At 43.3% G+C, this 20,631-nt stretch overlaps 1 protein-coding gene across 4 annotated transcripts in view; it reads left to right on the forward strand.

Annotated features, from left to right (window-relative positions):
* CD226 (CD226 molecule) overlaps positions 1-20,631 on the forward strand; it is a 101,996-nt gene that overhangs the window by 9,291 nt on the left and 72,074 nt on the right. For 2 of the 4 annotated variants that reach the window (XM_029220746.1, XM_029220772.1), the window contains exons 1-3: positions 1,358-1,878; positions 6,063-6,227; positions 6,520-6,858. In XM_029220746.1, the coding sequence (XP_029076579.1) occupies positions 6,182-6,227; positions 6,520-6,858 (385 nt within the window). In that variant the 5' untranslated portion in view covers positions 1,358-1,878; positions 6,063-6,181. Of the gene's footprint in view, positions 1-1,357; positions 1,879-6,062; positions 6,228-6,519; positions 6,859-20,631 lie in introns of those variants that run through there. The other 2 variants (XM_029220754.1, XM_029220763.1) reach the window with 1 other exon arrangement.

The following is a 20,631-nucleotide window of genomic DNA, read 5'->3' on the forward strand; positions in this document are numbered from 1 at the left end:
CAACCTGACTTGCAGAGCCACCATTCACTGTCTACTCATTTCTGAAAAACCGTTTTCCATGAGACCTAATTACACTTTATTTGATGCAACTTAATTACGGGAAAACATTTTACACGTATGTGAAACATCTACCCAATCCTGACCGACTAGAGCATTGGGGGACACAGGAGTTTAGATGTTAGTGTTGAAAAGATGGTAAACCATTCACATAAGACAAAGAAAGCCCTTTTAGTGAAGTAAGAGAGTACTTCATGTCTCACAGTTGCTCAGAGCATCTTCTTCTCCTCCAGGAGGCCTCTTCCCTTTGCTCAGCCATATTCTTGATATTATTCCTCAGTGAGGTTGACTGACTTCTTGCATGAGCCGAGCTTCCGCCACAGATCCGGTTACTTCTTTCACTAACTCACTCTTTAGCCAGAGGGAACTCTGATGAAAAAGTTCTGTATTGGTTTCCTGCATGGTTTGTTGCTTATTATTATTTCAAGCCTGATTGTATCAGAATGGCAATGCCTGTGCAGATATGCTTGCTGTTATGAAGGAACGGAGCAGATCCCCCTCTGGTCCCAGCAGAGGTACGTTTGTTTCGAAATCTTTGAAGGGATCCTGGTTTCCATTCAGAGCTGCTCTTTGGGCTGCATGAGATCAGTAAACCACCTTCATTTTTTAGGTAAGCAGCACCTTTAAGCCCAAACTATTAGGTGGGTCTGGAGTGAAGGAAGGGAGTGAGCAAAGATGTAAGATGTAAGACAGGAAAAAACAGCAGAGTTCAAGTGTATCTGGCCTCGTAAGTCGGTAAGAAGTTGGATATTCTTTTGAGGATGGTGAGGCCTTGAAGAGAGTGACACAAGTCAAGCAGGTGTTTTAGGAAGCTTCCTCTGTCCCACAATTAAGTGCTCAAAAGATATTTGTGTGATGCAAGGCAGCACTTCAAGGTCTTTTGCATGCTTTCAGGCATACACAGTGTGCAGAAGAGGCCAGCCCGAGTGTGTGACCTGTCGTTCAGTGTTTGGGGCAAGTTAGCCCCCAGCAAGTGGCTTCTCTTCTGTCAGATGCCATCTTTTCTCCCCAGTATTTCCACGAATTGCATGAACTCAACTTCAGCCACAGCCCTTCATGGTGGTTTAACCTCCATTCCATAGTACATCAAAAGGATGAGTAAAACTAACTCTGCTGTCCTCTGGAACAACCTAGAAACTATTTCATGTCTGGGACAAAGAAGCTGATAGACTTGTGGGGACAGTTCTTAGGAAACCACCAACTTTGTGTGCTTTTTGTGTCAGAGAATCAGAGAGTCAGAAAACAACACCGAAAAGAGTATCTAGGAGGTAGGATTCAAATGCCCTGAGATATGGGCAGAGATAAGCTTCCTGCACTTCAGAGACTTCTGACTCTGAAGTGCTTTGATTGGCAGGAAAGCAGATGGGGAAGAAAAGGCAAAGTAACCAATTTCAAGTTTTTTGTGTGTAGTTTCAGTTCAGAGTTAGAACATTCACAGTGAAAGTATATCCTTTCAGGCTGTAGAAGCTTAGGTGGGGCAAAGAGAAGGACAGAAGTATATCTGAGTTGGGAATGAGTCTGAGAAGCTAAAACGGTAAAGATGCTTCCAGAAGCAGGGACACTTCTTGACTGGTTTTAATCCTCCTTAGTGAAATATTAGTGATTTACTTCAGCTACAACCTGAGGGAGCTCTGGTGGAGAGGGCATAGGACGAACACCCCCAGCTGCTCCCAAGATGCAAACTAGGGGATGAGAACAGCCGGGGAGATGGCCTTGACCAAAAGGGGGTGAGGCCAAGAGGCCATGGTAAACAGGAAGCCCTTAACCAAGACACATACTGGGAAAGAAGAGTCAGAGTGAGCAGGGCGCTCACATCTCAAGGTCAGTAACCTTCTAGAAAAAAGACTGGGTGTGACCACGTTCACACTTTTAAAATTATTAGTGGGCAGGGAGTCGGGCTGTGGATACAGGAGGATGACCAGTAGGGAAAGCAGGAGGAGAGCTGCGGGGAAAAGCTTTAATTAATTCGCGGAATGGTTGATCTCTGTGAACCTGTACGTTTACTGATGGGCATAGTGTAGTAAAAGGGTGTTGCATAAAGTCCTTTTTCTCAGTCTGTTCCTGGGAAAATCTGGTAGTTTGGGTCTTGAGAATAAGAAAATTTAGCTCTTTTACCAGTGTCGGGCTATCAGGCTTAAACTACCTTCCTTCAAGTAAGCCTGAGCAGGGATGAACTTCAATAATAAAGGTTCGCTCTCCAGGTATAAATAACCCTAAGCAAGGGCTGGTGAACTTTTCTGCAAAGGGCCAGAAAGCTAATACTTGTGGCTCTGCAGGCCACGCGGTCCCTGCCGCAGCTACTCCTAGTGGCACGGAAACAGCCGTAGACACGTAGACAGACGGGCATGTCTGAGTTCCAGCCAAACTATTTCCAGCAATGGGACAGTGGGCTGGCTTTTTCTGGAGGATCCCCCTGAGGCTGAACTAAAATCTCTGCTTTGAATGGAAGTAAGTTTTTATGGCCCCTCAGCGGCAGTGGAACCTGTCCTGGGGGCAGGTCTGTGACTCGCCACAGGCCCTGGTTGGAAAGATTCTCTTAAGAAGATGCTGTGAGGCAGGGAGTGGAAACCTGGACCACCTGCACCCACTGGAAGCAGGAGCCTCTGAGCAGCCCAGACCTCCCAGCCACGGGCACCATCAGGCCTGCCTCTAATCACAAGGGAGGGGACTAAGGACCACACAGCTGTGACCCTTCCAGCCCAGCGGCTTGTTCTCAGGGCTTAGCCCAGGTTTTCTCTTTCACAGGCCTCGGGTCCCCAGCATGTGGACAGTTGTCCAAGCTGGGGAGGAAAGATGTGGGAGCAGGAACGGGCTCCCAGACACAGCAGGAGTCTCAGTGCGGGCTGGGGAATGCTGGCTTGGGGAACCGAGTGGAGACTAGGATCCTCCGAGTTTCAGAAAGGGCCCCGGCATCCGGGAAAGCAGAACATCTCAGAGAGCAGAGCAGTGTGTCTGAGGAGGTGGGGAAGGTCTGCAAGGACAGCCAGCAGAGGAAGCAGCAGGTCTGAAGAGGGGCACCCAGCCCAGGCCACCTAGGGGCACCCAACCCAGATGAACTTGTGAGCAAAGTCACTTCTGAGGTTTGCTGAGACGTATTAACAGTAGAGAAATCCAGGAATATCTTGATTAATGGCATCCTTGAGGATGAAGCTCTTTTATACAGACAGCTCTAATAGAAAAAAAACCTTGAGCCAAAATCCTTTCATAAATCATGCAAAAAATGTCTGCCTACACAACAAAAATAGCTCCGGGCCAGTCTCTGTTTGCCTTTGGTTAGACGTTGATAAATAGGGCTCATCCTTAGCAAAGTTGTAACAGCTGAACTTTATCTTCAGTCCAGTGTCTTTATGCACCTTTCGTTCACATCCGAGGCCTCTAGGTCCTTTGAGTTTAGACATATCAGAATGCAAGTGCCCTTCTGCTTTCTTCATCCTTTAGCTACGCTGACTTCGGTGCCTTGCGAATGAAGGGGTTGCTACTAGTTATTATCAATGAGCACCTGTTTTCCAGTAATCCTCCCACATTCCTGAGTCCTCACTCCCAGTGCGGGGGCAGGCATTCACTGAGGGTCTTTCTGTCTTTCTGACGTGAAATATAATTTCCTTGACTCTGATTGGATCTACTCAGTCCATGCTTGGCTTCTCCACCTCCAGCCCCCGAATTAGTCATAGTTGTCGGTGGAATAGCTCAGATTTGTCATAATATCCCGGTGGTGTGGGAGAAATGGATGCCCAAACCAAAACAGGTTTTTGTTAGGAGTGAGGAGAGGGAAATGGGTGATGCTCAGCTCTCTTTCTAAGAATTTAAATCAGGTCATGTAATTCTGGTGCCTAAAAGCCTCCAACAGCTTCCACTTGCTCTTAGAATTGTATCAGAAAATCTTCATCCTATCTATCTACACAGTCTAATCTCTTGTCATTGTCTGTCCGCATCTCCTCTCAATGGCTCCAGCTACAATGATTTTTAAAAACAAGTTCCTCCTAGAGCTGTTATTGTTTATGCCATAGACACATGTCCCAGGAATCGTGCTTGGTGCTGGAATGACAGATGTAAGCAAGATGTCAAGTTTGGGGGCTTCCCTGGTGGTGCAGTGGTTAAGAGTCTGTCTGCCGATGCAGGGGACACGGGTTCATGCCCCGGTCCGGGAAGATCCCACATACTGCGGAGCGGCTGGGCCCGTGAGCCATGGCCGCTGAGCCTGCGCGTCCGGAGCATGTGCTCCGCAACGGGAGAGGCCACAACAGTGAGAGGCCCGCGTACCGCAAAAAAAAAAAAAAAAAAAAAAAAAAGGATGTCAAGTTTGAACTCCCTTATGGATGTCATTCAAGACAATTTCAAACAAGACCCAATTTCATTTTTGACCCAATTTCATTTTTGTCCCCTCCCACCCACTAGATGTTAATCACATCATTTCCTGAAAATGCCCCGTGTTTTTGCACCTTTATCTCCTCTTCTTATTTGTCTACTTGGAAAGTCTAATTCAGGTTGGAAGGCCCAGGATGTGGTACACTTGTTTTTATTTTGTTTTTACAAAATCTTCCCCAAATCTGTTAGAATGAATTGTTCCTCTCTGGGATGTTGTAAAACTTGATCAAAGAAATGATCTAGTTTTATTATAATGAATTGCTCCTTTAATCTATCTGACCCAATACGTTATGCATGACTAGAGGGCAGAGACTGTGTCTTTCTCATGCTTGTGTCTCCAGGACCTAAGCAGGGTACCTGGTAGAGCTCAGTAAAATTTTCATCAAATTGCTTCATTAAATTACTTACAAGACAGAGATGAGAGTTACTTCATCTGACTATATCACAGAGCTGTTATAGGCACAGATAATATAGATGTGAAAGGTTTTGGAAAACAGAATGTTCTGTAACCATAAGGCAGCACTATATGTTATTATATGGACACATTATAATTTTGTTCTGATTATCATTACATTTTTTATTTCATATTTGATTTCATGTTTCCTGAGAAAGTTCCCACATTAGATACTGATGTTAAGGAGAAGACACCTGCTGGTGAACTTTTGGATGGAATCACATAAGCTCAGAGTCAGCATTAGGCAAACTTGTCTTTAGTGGTGCCTGCTCCCCCTTTTCTCAATTTTTACCCCCCTTTTATTTTGAACCTCTCATCAGGGGTCAAATGCATTCTTACATTGTTGCCTCTTGTTACAGAGGCAATAATATATTTTTATGCTGACGTGGTTATACATTCCCAGCAAGTTCTTAGGAAACTGAACTTTTATTTTATAAGAGAGGGAAGGGAGCAATGACGTACCTACTAAGATTATATAAGACAGAACCATGGGGGAAATTAGGTGAAGGGTACACAGATCCTCTCTGCACTATTTCTGCAAATTCCTGTGACTGTACAATTATTTCAAAATAAAAAGTTTAAAAAAATCAACGATAATGGTGGATTTGTATATTCCCTGAGCCACGATACTTTGGAATCTGGAGGCCCTTCAGCGGTCCCTTCATCACCCCCTAAGCAAATGCCTGAGGTCAGCGAAGAGGCAGAGGGGACAAGAAGGCCATGCCCCGTGGGCCGTCCATGCTGGTGGAGCTGCAGGCCCCTTCCGGTGCCCTGTAGACTCTGCCCCAATCTCACATTCTCAGTGCAGACTTCCCAGCCCTCCTATCCAGGGGGGAACACTACCACACCATCCCGGTCCTGCTTTGTTTTTCTTCATGCACTTACCACCTAACTCTATTTTGTCCTTCTCTATTTTATTTTCTGCCTCCTCGCACTAGAATGTAAGTTCCATTATGGCAAGGATATATTTTTTTAATTTATTGCTGTATCCTCATCACCTAGAGCAGAGTTGGGCCCAGAGCAGGCACTCAGAGAATGTTTGTTGGAATGAATGAATCTTTGTAGAAAATGAAAGCTTGAAAATAAGCTATTTCCCCGAGAGAGAAGTAACTCAAATCTGCCCATCTTTGTACGAGAGCAAACCTGACTTTGAAGCTAAGACCTTTTTCCTGTGTTCATACTTCAGATAAAGAAGACACTGCTGATAGGATCTGAGAGGAAGGAAACAGTGCATCGTGCTGGGGCTCTCAATGTGACATTATAAATTGTCTTTCTGTAGACTGGCCTCCCAAACAGGTTCCAGAGATGGATTACCTTACTTTCCTCTTGGCTATTCTTTATGTATACAAAGGTAAAGATAATGTCTTCATTTAAAGAATTTACTCCTTTTTTAGTCTTATAGTGTGACATGTTCAGAATTTATAATGCCCTTACTTGGCTTAGATAATTTCTCAATTGTTCAGAAAAACTACAAGTTGTAAATACCAATTATCAGCAGTGGAAACCTTTTTAGACTAAGGTAGAAACTGTTAGCCTCAATTTACTATCTTGCTAGGTCTAGAGCAAGCTTCAGATGTCTGTTCGGTGTTTCAATCGTCAGGTCTAATTGAATTCACATGATCACATGATGGTGTGTCTTTCAGCTCCATGTGAACAGATATTTTGGGACACAACTGTTAAACTTGCTAAGAATATGGCCCTAGAATGTGTGTATCCATCAAAGGACACTTTAACCCAGATGGAGTGGTTCAAGATCAAGACACTGGAGAGAGAGTCCATAGCCATTTTCAACCCTACTTACCATGTGATCATAAGAGAGCCGTACGTTGATAGGGTTTACTTTTCAAATTCAACCACGGCCTCTAACGATATGACCTTGTCCTTCTGTAATGCCTCTGAGGTGGATGTTGGCTTCTATTCCTGCTTTCTTCATACTTTCCCACATGGAACCTGGGAAAAGGTGATACAGGTGGTTCCATCAGGTAAGTGAAATTTTTATTTACCTTTTTACCCATCTACAATATTTGTTTCTGTAAAGACCAAGTAGAAACTGTGAAATGCTATATCATATTTTTGTGTCATTTTCCAATTCCATTTCTAGATGCTATATTATTGTTTCAAAGAAATAATACTGTGAATGAGTTCCGTTTTAATGTGCTATCACTTCTGAGTAGAAGAAGCGTCTCATGAATTCGAATGTCATGGGAGAAGGCACAGGTTTTATCTTGTCTTAATGAGAACTTGAACCTAGATTAAGCTGATGTTGGCAATGTTTGGGTTCAGGGGTCAGACACCTCCTGTGACGTAGTCCCATTTCCTTTTGCTTCCAACCCTGCTTGTTCAGAGTCCTTTCTGTAACACCAAATCTGGGTTTATTAGTGAATCCTAGGCAGAGTTCAAGCACCGACTCTGTTTTTAGCTTCATCCAAGTTTCACTAGAGAAGATGCTTCAGAAATTGCAAGCTGTCATCTCAGAAATAATCAAATGATCTCTTGAAGTATTTCCTGCCATGTCTACCAGTGATTGTAGTTTGAAGCTTAGTTAGTCCTACAAGTAATAGCCACATGGATTGGGTGTGACGTGTTGGAAAAACTTGGGTTTTATAGCCTTTACTTCCTTTATAACCTTATATTAGCTGCTCAGTCCCTCTGAATCTCAGGTTCCTGAATAGTCAATTGAGTTAATAATACCCTTCTCTTTGTTGAATGGTTTAGGGATCATATATGTATGGAACTTGGCCCATGGTAGTTGGGGAATGGTAGGTATTATTATTACTGTCACTGTTATTATTTCCTAGGCTTTTGATACAAAATGACTAGTGATGAAATTTTTAGGTGTCAGAGATAGTCTAGGGAAGGAAATAATTTGGGACTGTGTGTTTCTTGTCTGGTGTCTGTCAAATTATATCCCAAATAGACATCCAGCAGAGCACATCATATACCACCTGATATAGTGCTTTCTTTTTAAGAAATCCGTATTATAAAAGAACAATTTAAAGTACTATATAAGGAATATCTAATGGTCAGGAAGTAAGAAAAATTCCCATGTGTTAGTTTTCCCTTTCTGTTTAGGTGTAGCTAAGCTCAATAATAATTCTGTGTATATGGGCGAGGCTTACAGAGTGTCAATTAGCAAAATCTCTTTAGTTAAATACTTACTTATTACAGACTCCATTTTGCCATGCAAGATCTCATTTGCTGTTGTGTGCAGCCACCTGTTAGATGCTGTTTGCAAGTCTTCAGTGTATAGTCCACTCTGATTAGCCATGCAAGTGACGGAGAGGATGGGAAGGGTCTTAGGGGTGAGCTGTTTGACACATGGCCTGAGCCACCATGGCCAGAAATACATGCCCTTCCCCACCCTGCCTCGTGTGGTGAGCTTTTGTAGTTTGGGTCCCAAATCAGGTTATTCCGATTTCTGTAAAGAGCAACCAATTGAAAACAGGTACACCTGAAACTAACACAACATTGTAAATCAACTATACCCCAATAAAAAAAAAGAAGGAAAAAAAGAAAACAGGTAGAACAGTGGTTACCAGGGTGGGGAGGTGGGGAACGGGGGAGACAGATGTCGGTCAGAGTACACAGTTGAAGTTATGTAGTATGAACAAGTCTAGAGACCCAATGTACAGCATGAAGACATTAATGATAGTTAATATCATTGTCTTGAACACTGGAAATTTTGCTAAGAGAGTAGATTTCAGGTGCCCTTTTCACCAAAAAATGGTAACTATATGGGGAGAAGATGTGTAAATTAGCTTGACTACAGTAATCATTCCACATATCATTTTGTTGTATATGCCCTAAACATACGCAATTTTTATTAAAGGCAAAACAAAACAGAAACAGGTAGCTTGACCTCTTGTGAAGGTTTAGGATAGAGGGTAGCACTAAATTATTGAGAACTAAATTATGGTTGCCACACCAAAGTAGGATTTTTAGCATCATGTATGAATGATTTTGGCAATATTTTCTTAATTTTATCATCCAGATTTATTTCTCCTGTTATTATTTTGAGGACAGGAAAAGGGAGATCTCTGCCTCATGGGGCTTTTTCAAAAACAGTGGTGAGATTTTCAGTCAGTCACCAAGAAGGGGGCGGTCAACTCTCCATCTAGTTCAGATTAGAATCTGATGGTATTCTTAAACATATTTTGCTGTTGTTTTTGATCATTTATATTTTTAAAGAATAGATTGCATTAACCAGCCAGTGAGAGTATTTCATTCACTTTTGAGGTTTGGAGAGGTTCATATTTTTTTAAAACTAAGAATGATAGTGAATTTATAAAATATAGTAGCTGTATTTACATTAAATATACTTAACCTTAAATATACTAAATTAACCTTAAATATACTTAAATTCTTCCATGTGTGCTTTATTAACAACATATTAGGATCTACAAATAAAATAACACATGCTTGTATAACATACAGGGGGAGTTGATGATCTAGTTAACAGTGAAAGATTGGACTTGGAATCCGGAAATCTGAATCTGTATAATAGATCGTTAAGATCTTCAAAAAGGTGAAGGAATTGAGCCACATGCTCTCTAAATATACTGGTTTCTCCTGTTCACTGAAAGCTGTTGATGTGTGAGGAACTGGATCAGTACCTTACCCAGGTCTTCTCGTTTAACGCCCCCTGCACACTTGACTGTGGACGTAACCTTGATTTTCGAGTGAGGACACTGAAGGGAAGTAAGGTCCAGTAATCTGCTCAAGTTCTCAGACTTCGTTTGTGTCCACTGGATAGAGTTGCAATTACAGGATGGAAAGTGCCAGTTTGGGGGGCATAGGAGCCGGCGGGGGCCCTTGAATGAGGAGACATCCATCATTGCTTGTCCTTTAGGCCTCCCTCCCCCTTGAGCTTTCAGCCCAGAGTTGAAGAGCAAATTGGATGTCTTCTTCTGGATAAATGATATTGCTAATGCAAAATTATGTTAAAACATGAGTTACCTTCAGAACAGGCATTTCTTAATCAGTAACTGATTTAGAGCATTTAATGGCAAGAATGGCTGCATTTATTTCACTGCCTCGTGGAAGAATATGCTGAGGCCACTCGAGAGGTGACATTTCAAAGGTGGCCCTTTCATGGGTTTGTGGTGGAAGTGGGGTTGTGGAGAAAATTACCGTAACCCATGTGTCTCTGGCTTTACTAGTCACTTATGGCAAATGTAGTTATATTTATGGAAATGTCCCCCTAAATGTATGATGCGCCCCCAAAACTCTGCTAGCTAACTCTGATTAGGTGTCTACTGTGTGTGAAGTAAATGCCTGTCCTCTCGTTTAATGCTTGTGAAACACCAGGCGGGAGATGAGCGTGCTCACATGATACAGCTGAGGAAACTGAAGTTCAGGGTCATTAACCAACTGAAGGTTGCTGAGCTGCGGCACCAGGATGACACCAGCTGGTGTTTCCAAAGAGCCAGAAATGAGAGGGAGGGGAGCTTGACACCAGCAGGGTGAACGTGAACAATTAAAAAAAAAAATGAAGTAGAGTTGCTGTGCAATATTATATAAGTTACGGGTGTACAATGTGGTGATTCACAATTTTTAAAGCTTATACTCCATTTATGGTCATTATTGAATATTGGCTATATTCCCTGTGTTGTACAAAATATCCTTGTAGCTTATTTAATACATAATAGTTTGTACCAGGAATTTTTTAGCATCGAGAGACTGGTGTGAGGGAAGAAGAGAAAAGGGTGTCTCCAGGGGTTCTGGTGGTGTGGAGAAGGCGTGAGGAAGTTGGTTCACGCAGGGGACAGAGACTGGATGGTGTGCCTGGAGCATGGAGCTCCAGGAGGGGTAGGTCTCACCCGGGCTCCTGGGCCCCTCACCGTCTGAGAGGCAGCCTTGAGGGTGAGGAAGAAACTGTGACAGTGGGACCCTCTCTCTGCTCTTACAGCAGAGGTGCTCTGGGGCCCCAGGTAAGGTTTTATACAGTAGATCCTATGTTTAAAAAAGAAGCTGAAGCCCATGGGGCAAGAGAATGTCGGAGAAGAACTTGGAAAGATGGGACGGCCCAATGTTGCTGAGCCTAATGGGGTTGGAACTTGACCCTGCAGTGTAGACTGTGGGAAGTCTCTGAATGTTTTCAGATGGAGACACATAATGACCACTTTTTTTCACCACCTAGAAGGTTAAACTAGTTGCATCCTTACAGAAGGGGAAGAGTTTAAGGGGCAGGGTGAACAACTATTATTTTATGGATTGGAACGCTTATCCACTGCTAGTAGGAGTGTAAGTTGGTGGATCTACTGTATTATTGGTATTGGTAATATTCAGAGTTCTCCAGAGAAACAGAGCCAATAGGATATGTCTGTGTATAGAAAGACATTTATCGTGAGGAATTGGCTCATGTGATCATGGAGACTGCAGTGTGGGCCAGCAGGCTGGAGACCCAGGAAAGCCAGTGATGGTGTAGATGCAGGTGGAAAGGAGGCCAGGGAGGCCAGTCTTTTTATTGTATTCAGACCTTCAGCTGATTGGCTGAGGCCCACCCACATTATGTAGGCCAGTCTGCTTACTCAAAATTCACCAGTTTAAATGTTAATCTTATCCCAAACCACCCTCCAAATTAATACCTAAAATTAACCATCACATCTCTTTTGGAAAATGATATTGCATTAGCTAGTTAAAGAACCCCATTCCTAAGACCTAATCATTCTCTCTATTGTATATTCTGGGGATTGCCCACATGTAGGAGAAATGCCTGAGAATGTTTAAGGCAGCAGATCACTGTGATAGCCAACAAATGAATGACTGATCGCGAGGCTCATCAACAGGGATGAATTTGGGGAACATTGTGTGAAAGAAAAAAGCAAGTTTCAAAAAAACACACAGGGGATGATTCCTTTCCTTTAAAGTTTAGAGACATGCAACTAAACAATATGCTACTTATAGATACAAACATGTGGTAAAACTCTAAGGAAAGCAGATCTCCGAAGCACAGGCAGGAAGGAGATAGAACCAGGAAGGAATACAAGGGTCTTCCAAGTTCACGATCAGGTGTTTTTCTTATGCAGGTGTTTTATTTCCCATCTGTCTTAAAAACGTTTTATGAAACTTCTCTCAAATCTGTTGAATTTCTAATAAAAACAGTGAAGAAGGATACAGTTGCAATTCTGAGCAGTTCACAGGTAATTAAGTTAAGGGTAAGATCTTCATTCTGATTTGGCCTGGAGGTCTGGAGGAGGGAAAACAAGGATTCCAAATTTTTATGATTCAGGGACTGAAAAATGATGGTTTCACTTAAAAAGATGGGAAATTAAGAGTAAATAAGTTCAGTTTCAGATGCATTGAGTTGTAAGGTAGCCTTTGACCAGCTCACGGCTGAAATAATGGAATGACAAACCATAATGAAGTTCAGGATTGAAAATACCAATTTTGGAGTCATCTGGATGATCACCCAGCACACGTGAAGAAGATGGTTAACTAAGAAAGTACTTGTACATGGGACAGAAGCTGAGGCCGTGGCATTGAAGGATGGTCACATCGAAGTGGGGGGAGCATTCGTGTTAAAGACTGGAGAGGGCATAGCGAGGGGTGGGAGGGAAGAAGCGGGGGAGACTCGAGATGCAGGACGGACGCGTAACTGGTGTAGGAGCCAGATGGGTTTCCGTCTAGCTCATGTGTACAGGAGAGGCTTAGATGGTCCCCTCCACACATTCTGCTCTGTGTTGCTGTATCACATAGATTTCTCACTCTGTGATCTTCCACACTCCAACCCCCCCATCTCAACTTTGACATGGGATGTTCCTCACTGTCTCCTTTTTAAGGTTTCATTCTTTCCTGGATGGGATGGGGCTCCCTGTGTGTCATCCATGCTCGGTCTTAGATGGGTCTTATCTCTATTCCCGTCAACGTCAGTATTTGCTTTTCTCTTGCCAGTTACTTTTTTTTTTTCTAATATTGGGGTGATCTCAGGACTTAAATTTTATTTAAATCTGGAAATGGGGGAGTGGCCCAGATCTGGCTGTAGAAATGGGTGTGCTGATTTGTGGGACTGAATTCACTTATCCATTAATTCACTCATCCAGTCTTATTGAGAACCTACTATATTCAAGATAATGTCTGTGGTGGGGAAGCTAGAAAGACATGATCTTAGCTCTAAACAGAATACAGAGTTTTAGGGGAGATAAAAGTTGTATATCACAAATTATAACGTAAAGCAAAGAGTAAGTGCTATTGTAGTTCAGAGGATAGAATTTACTTTCAACCGGGAAACTCAGGATAGATTCCCTGAAAGGGGGGAATTTGAAGTTTACCTTGAAGGAGGTAAGTCAGAATATTTGGACCTGGAGCTGGGCGGAGTAGCATTCAGGAGACTTGCTTTAAATATTATCTAAAAAATAGATAACTTTGGCTCTGCTTTAACGTACTGTGCAAGCCAACACATAGGATTGATCAGCAATGAATGCAGTTTATTCGGGTTTAAAATTCATGGCTTGGTTTATTTCAACATGTTGACTTAATGCTTCAAAAGGCATAGGAATCCAGATGGGTTATGCAGTTATATTCTGCAACGTATCTTGAGAATATATTCATACTCTCATTTCAGCTTGTGTGTTATCTACCCCAAATTCAGAAGGAAAGAAGAAAACTGCACTACCTTATATATTAGTGAAAGGTGCAAAAGGATGGAGGGGAAGCCTTCTAAAAGCCTTCTTTGCCTGTCAGTGGAAATTCCAAACAGGGCTAAGAGGCCATGGAAAAAGAGTCTTTCTTACTCTCCTGTTACATGGGTCACCAATACATACCAGCATGTTTCGTCCCTGCTGGATTCTTTCAGCTTTGCCCGTCAGATGCTTCTCTTTTGCTTTGAGGTTGGGTTTGTTTTTTGGGTTTTTTGTGGGTTTTTTTGCGGTACGTGGGCCTCTCACTGTTGTGGCCTCTCCCGTTGCGGAGCACAGGCTCCGGACACGCAGGCCCAGCGGCCATGGCTCATGGGCCCAGCCGCTCCGCGGCATGTGGGATCTTCCTGGACCGGGGCAGGAACCCGTGTCCCCTGCGTCGGCAGGCGGACTCTCAACCACTGCGCCACCAGGGAAGCCCTGTTTGTTTGTTTTTAAGTGAGGTAGAAGAATAAGAAAAAAATTCTTTCATATCTACTGTTTGAAGAATTAATAAATAATTATTAATAGGTAACAATAGGTAATATTAATAAATAATAAACTCTCTTAAGGTCCATTCTTACAAGCTTAGAAATAAGTCATGAAAGTTTCCCCATCTGTATAACTGTGTTATACACATACATATATGAGAATGAAAAAGGGTTCTGTGAAATGTTACATTTCAGCAGTTTTTCATTTAAGGAAGAGAAAAGATATTAAGTAGTATCAATAAGAAATAGCCAACTGATGAAAACAACAATTTTTTTTTTTTTTGGTTTTTTTTTTTTTCGGTACGCGGGCCTCTCACTGTTGTGGCCTCTCCCGTTGCGGAGCACAGGCTCCAGACGCGCAGGCTCAGTGGCCATGGCTCACGGGCCCAGCCGCTCCACGGCATGTGGGATCTTCCCGGACCAGGGCACGAACCCGTGTCCCCTGCATCGGCAGGCGGACTCTCAAGCACTGCGCCACCAGGGAAGCCCTAAAAACATTTTAAAGGCTGAGAAGTCTCACTCCTTAATTAAATAAAATAGTACATAGAGAAGGCAAATGATAAAGAGCATTTTAAGACTCATGGAAAGCAAGGTTATGGTCACTGCACTTCTCAAGGGTGAAATTTATGGGAATCTGAAAGTGGACTAGTTACCAGAAGCCGGGGCCAAGGTTGTTTTTATTGACTTGCTTTCCGTTTGCTAAGCCAGGGAGGAGATGCATGAGAGCACATATCACCACGAGATTCAGTGCTCAGGCTTTGGGGTAAAGCTCTGTAATCAAAAATCAGAAAGGGAGACATAAAAAACAGCTCTGAAACAAGGCAATACTGGATTGATATACAAAATTAGATTCAACAATTGAATGGCAGGTAAAGTTTAACATACAGGAACAAATACACATTTGGGTTTGGTGAGAATAGCTTTTTCTGCTTGTCCACCTGAGGGCACAGGCCTGTGTCCACTGTGCTACCTCCATGCCCTGCGAGGCCGCCCAGGCTTTCCCACTTCTCAGCCGGGTCAACATCCGGAAGAGAACATTTTCCCTAGACCTGTTGGGAAATCCACTCAGGCGGTCCAGAGCAGGGGAGGCACCTGGCTGTGATCTTTGCCTGTGGTGGTTTTGTTTACTTCCACAAGCCCTACCCTTCCTTGAGCAGCTATTGTTATTTCCAAGATGACCATAGCATAAGGGTGGCTTTGGCTCAAGGATGAACTACAGCTGAAGCAGGAGCCCTGGCTCCCCTGTGGCCCTCGGAGATGGTCTTCGTGCAGCGGAGACACACAGTTCTTGGGTTTTCCTCCTCCAGCCCTCAGCGATCAAGACAACACTTGTGACCACAAGTGTTCTATCACTTGTGACCACAACCCCCCTCTACCCAGCACTCGGGTGGCTGCCAACCGCGGGCTCTGGAACATGCTTCCTCTGCAGAGTGGGTGCTGCTGGCCTGTGGTGTGAGTGCAGGGTGGGGATCGTGGCTTTGTGAGTAAGAGCCCCTCCGGGTAATCGGAACCTGCTGGGCCCACGCACACTGAGACCCTCCCCTGGACTGTCTCGGCTTCTAGATTCTTTTAAAAAAAATTCCTCTCATCAAAGGTTGAGAACAGCCCCGATGGAGCTGTGTTCACCACATCTTCTCTCAGAAACTTCTCGTAGGATTAGGGGGAGGCGTCAGGGACCTTCAAAGAGACCTTACGGGGATGTGCCTCCTGACAGATCACAGCCCTGATGGAGGGTAAAATGATAAAAAATTTTGTGAGTTAAAAATGCTGGATTTGGGCAATTTAAAAACGAAGAAGCGAAAGGAAAATAAATAACTGAAGAAAGAAGGAAAAAGGTCAAGCTCTCAGGACCAGAAGCTTAGGGCTGTGCAGCCCGCTTTCTCTTTGAGCCAATGCCGTCCAGGGGCAGCTGGTTTAGCGTTTATAGAAAGAAAACTTGTCTCTAAGCTCTGCTCTTGGTTGCTGGTTTTTGTTTTTGTTTGGTTTTTATAGGGAGTACAGGTTGCAAACAGGATAGCTTTTCTGTTCCTTCGAGAACATTTCTGAAGACATTTAAGATTTTGAAACCGTTAAGAATTTTAAGACTATCAAGCCCATCCTTCAGGGATCAATGAGAAATCATTCCCCTATGCACCATCTCTTCTACTTACTCCACAATAGTTTTAATTAAATAACTCAGCTGATGGGGCTTCTGGCACTTCCCTTGAGAGATTACTCACAATCCAATAAATCTCAATGGGAGAAAATTTTCCCTGACTTAAGCTATTTAACCAACCTACATTAAAAAAAAAAAAAAGTCTTCCGCATAATCTGCCCAGAGAGAAAGGCCTATGTTCCGTAGAAGATTGATATAGAAAGCTTTCTAAGGATGGAGATGTGAGACGCAATATTCACATTTAATAGCACTGTAAATAGCTATACACGTCATACCTGCTGGGTTTAGTAGGGCCAATAAGGATGATGTCTGGGCATGAATTCTGTGAGCATTTATGTGCGTTTAACTAGCAGAATACTTAAGAAACTTAATATTCTCATTTCAGCAAATTACCCCTTGAGAACATATTTGTTCCATTTCTTTGCAGGCTACATGAAGTCCTATACGCTGCCAGCACTGACGTTTCCAGAATAGCTTTTACTGAAGGTGTATGTATATGTTTAGGATAACTTCCTTCTTGACATATAAAGAACCCAAAACTTCAGAAAATTTTAGGTCATCCACCTAATTCATTCCACTAATGGAGAGAGGACATTTATTTCTCTTTACAAACTGGGTGCTACAATTGAAAGTGTGTATACCATTTTTCATTTGAGAAACAGCCAGGGAATTCAATACTTGTCTCTGAGGCAGAGCTCAGTAACATTAGTGTATGTCCCCAAATGAGACCATTTTGTGTCCCATTAGCTTGTGGCACCACAATTCTCAAATTATGTCCCTGTTATCTTTTAAAAAGCATAGTTGCTCATTTAAATAAGTCAGTAAATATAAATAAAGAATATTTATTGAACATAGGACTTGTTACTTCTTCCTCTTATTTTCCTTAAATCCTACAAATGGTTCCTAAAAGAATGAACATTTAATAAGATGGAAACATTTCCAATTACTGGTATTGTGTTTCTTTGAGCTGACAGTGTTTGAACTTTTATTCTTAACACAGTCTGACTATTATGTTTTCAGTGAAAATAGCAGAACTGAACCAAAGAGCAAATTGTTATACCTTATTGTTCAAATGACACTTTGAGATGTTCTAGTCTTTTATTGGATGAATGTTGATAACAGTAATCTAAAGAATTGTAAGCCCTTTCTAAATACATTGAATAGACATTTACAGTTTGCTATGAGGAGAAGAAGAAATGAGTAAGGAGGTCACTGTTTTTGAGACATTTATAATCTAAGGGGGGGGTACGTACTATACATTATGTAAACATGAGGACTGAGTAACCGTGATGTACAGTGGAACTTGATAAGTAGCATAGAACAATGTCTGGGGAGTTGAGAGTGGCAGAGGTTACTTCCAGTTTGGGGGACGTTGAAAGGTGCCTGCACCAGGCTGGAAATCTAGGTATGATTCCAGAAAAAAAATGCTTCATGGAAAAATCCCATGAAAGGGAAATGCTCTTTGCATTTGGGGCAAATGAAAAATACATTTGGTCACAAGCTTAGAGGAAGGGCAGTGGTGGAAGGTCTAGTTTTGAACTTCCTTGGTGGTTAGTAAAGTTTCCAAACAGCGGAAGTCACATGGGTCATGTTTGCAGCCATTATTTGGAGCCATTACTCTAGCAGCTGCGTGTGGGATGATTTAGAGGTGGGGAAAAAGAAAGATGGGAGACTAGGAAACGAGGGAGAGGGAGCCTGCAGCCCTGAAATGCAGCCGGGGCACTGCCTCCAGGGCATGGCCCACCAATGCAATCTTCACAAAGTCTCTGCTCCCCTTGCTAAATCACAGCCAAATGAAGCTTCCCCCTCCTCAAGGGCTTCCTTCCCATCCACTCCTAGCTTTCATTCAATAAACAGTTAATGAATGCTGGCTGTGTGCCAGGAGGCTGTGTGAGGTTGCGGGTACATAGACACGTCCCAGTCTCTGATCTCAAGCTGAGGACTCATTTATAATGCCATTCGATGCATGGGACAGGTGCTGGTTGCGATAGGATGGTGGTGGCGGCAGTGCGTGTGTGCGCACGCCTATACGTGTGTGTTGGAAGAATGATTGTTTGGAGTGGGGGGGAGGTCATTACGGAAGCTTCAGAGAATAAAAGATGCTTGAGCTTACTCATAGAGGGAGATGCCAAACCTCCTGGGTTGAAGGATGATCATGCTGTTGGCGGGATGGCATGCCTGCTAGAGGGAACTCATGCTAATGCTACAGAAGCAAAGTGAGCCTGGTGTGCTTAGGAGCCAGCCTGCTGGGTAAAGCCCGAATGTAAATTAGTTTAAGAGGCTAGTGGTGCCAGGTGGCGAATCTGGAGGGTGGAGAGCAGAAAAGAACTTTGTTATGCTTTCTACAGGGGCTCCAGATTTTTGCTGGGGAGGGGTGGGGTCAGTTTTCAGGATACTCGACTTGGAATTGTGTTTGCGTAGCAAGGCCTTATTCTGACTTAGATCACATTTTCTTTGCAGTGGGGTGGGAGCTAATGCCCCTCTAGTTCCATTTTGTGTCACAACCGTACACCATTCTAAGGTGATTTTACTTTATTTTAGGCAATGGGGAGCCATTAAGAATTTGGATTAGGTGAATGGTTTGCAGTTTAGAAAGAGCAGTCAGACAAGACTCTACAAGGGGATTAGAGGTGTGGGACAAGTGAGGGAAGTCCAGAGGCTGTTATGGGCTGAGTTGTGTCCTCCCAAAATTCATATGTTGAATTCCTAGACCCCAGTACCTCAGAATGTGACTGTATTTGGAAATAGAGTCTTTAAAGATATAACTGAATTTAAATGAGGTCATTAGAGTGGACCTTAATCCAATATGAGTGGTGTCCTTATGAGAAGAGGACATAAGGACACAGATGTATACAAAGATAAGACCATGTGAAGACACAAGGAAGAGGTGGCCATCCAGAAGCCAAGGACTTTCCTTGGCTTTCCCTGACTTTCCGCCTCCAGAATTGTGAGGAAATAAATTTCTGTTGTTTAAGCCACCCAGTCTATGGTACTTCGCCATGCCAGCGCTAGCAAAGTAATACAAAGACTATAGTAGCGGGTCAGACAAGACAGGCAAAAGAATTAAACCGAGGCAGCACAGCGGGGGTAAAGTAGAGAGCGGGTATATTCAAGATGGAGTTTCTTTCTAGGGTACTTTTCATTTTTTTGATTTCTTCCCCCCCCCACAGATTCAGAAATTATATAAAAAACCAGTACAGCTGCCAGCACTTTGGCTCAGAAATTGCTGGAGCACGGCTCCCCCTGCCTTCCTGCTTTGTTGGGACTTTGTTCACAGCCACTCCTGGCTCTCATTGTCTCTCTATCCTAATTTATTCTTTTCAATGCACACCCTCTCCTCTCCCCAGACTAGGTACACATCGTTGTTTTATAATCTATGTCTGACATTCTAATATCAAAAGGCTCATTTCTAATATCTGTTTAACTGCTGCTGATTCTTCCTCCTACTGCTTTATTTCCTTATGTTCTTGGCTCTTTTTTTTTGCGGTACGCGGGCCTCTCACCGCCGTGGCCTCCCCCGCCGCGGAGCACAGGATCCGGACGCGCAGGCTCAGCGGCCATGGCTCACGGGTCCAGCCGCTCCGCGGCATGTGGGATCTTCCCGGACCGGGGCACGAACCCGTGTCCCCTGCATCGGCAGGCAGACTCCCAACCACTGCGCCACCAGGGAAGCCCCATGTTCTTGGCTATTTTTGACTGTGTGCTGCACATCACTCTTCATAAAGCATTTCTGGTTGTTCTTTGAGGCCCAGAATAAATGGACCTTCATTCACGGAGGCGTTGTCTTGGATTACTTTAAACTTAGGCTTTATGGAGCACCCCTGCTCTGGGAATTTAGACTGTAAATTCACGTGAGAACTGACTTGTTCTTACACCTACTCAAGGATTTTCTTTCTTTCCATGGTCTCCTAGGGATGTGAATGAGGGCAGGTTTACTTCCATTTCATCCTTACCATGAAGGTGTACCCCAAGATGTCTCAACAGAAAGAGGGTCTTCTCCTCCATTACCTATCGCAGGGAGGCCCTGGGCCTTGGCACCCATGTCACTTGTGCTGTGTGAGGCTCAGAATCAGAGTTGAAGTTTGCTGAGATTGGCCAGGTGTGCTCAGGGCAAAAGTGGCTTCCTTCCATGTTCTCACCTCCCTAGTTTGTCACTTTCTCTTAGATTTCTTCTGGTGACTCCTATGTTGTCTGAAATTTGATGCTTTTAAATTGCTTTTAAGATATTTTAAATTGTTTAACATACAAATATTGTTGGGTTTTTTAAAACATCTTTATTGGAGTATAATTGCTTTACAATGGTGTGTTAGTTTCTGCTGTACAACAAAGTGAATCAGCCATATATATACATATAACCCCATATCCCCGCCCTCTTGCGTCTCCCTCACACCCTCCCCATCCCACCCCTCTAGATGGTCGCAAAGCACCGAGCTGATCTCCCTGTGCTATGCGGCTGCTTCCCACTAGCTATCTATTTTACATTTGGTAGTATAT

Source organism: Monodon monoceros, unplaced genomic scaffold (genome assembly GCF_005190385.1).
Source record: "Monodon monoceros isolate NGI ecotype Baffin Bay Population unplaced genomic scaffold, NGI_Narwhal_1 Super_Scaffold_1, whole genome shotgun sequence".
In the NCBI taxonomy this organism is placed as follows: domain Eukaryota; kingdom Metazoa; phylum Chordata; class Mammalia; order Artiodactyla; family Monodontidae; genus Monodon; species Monodon monoceros.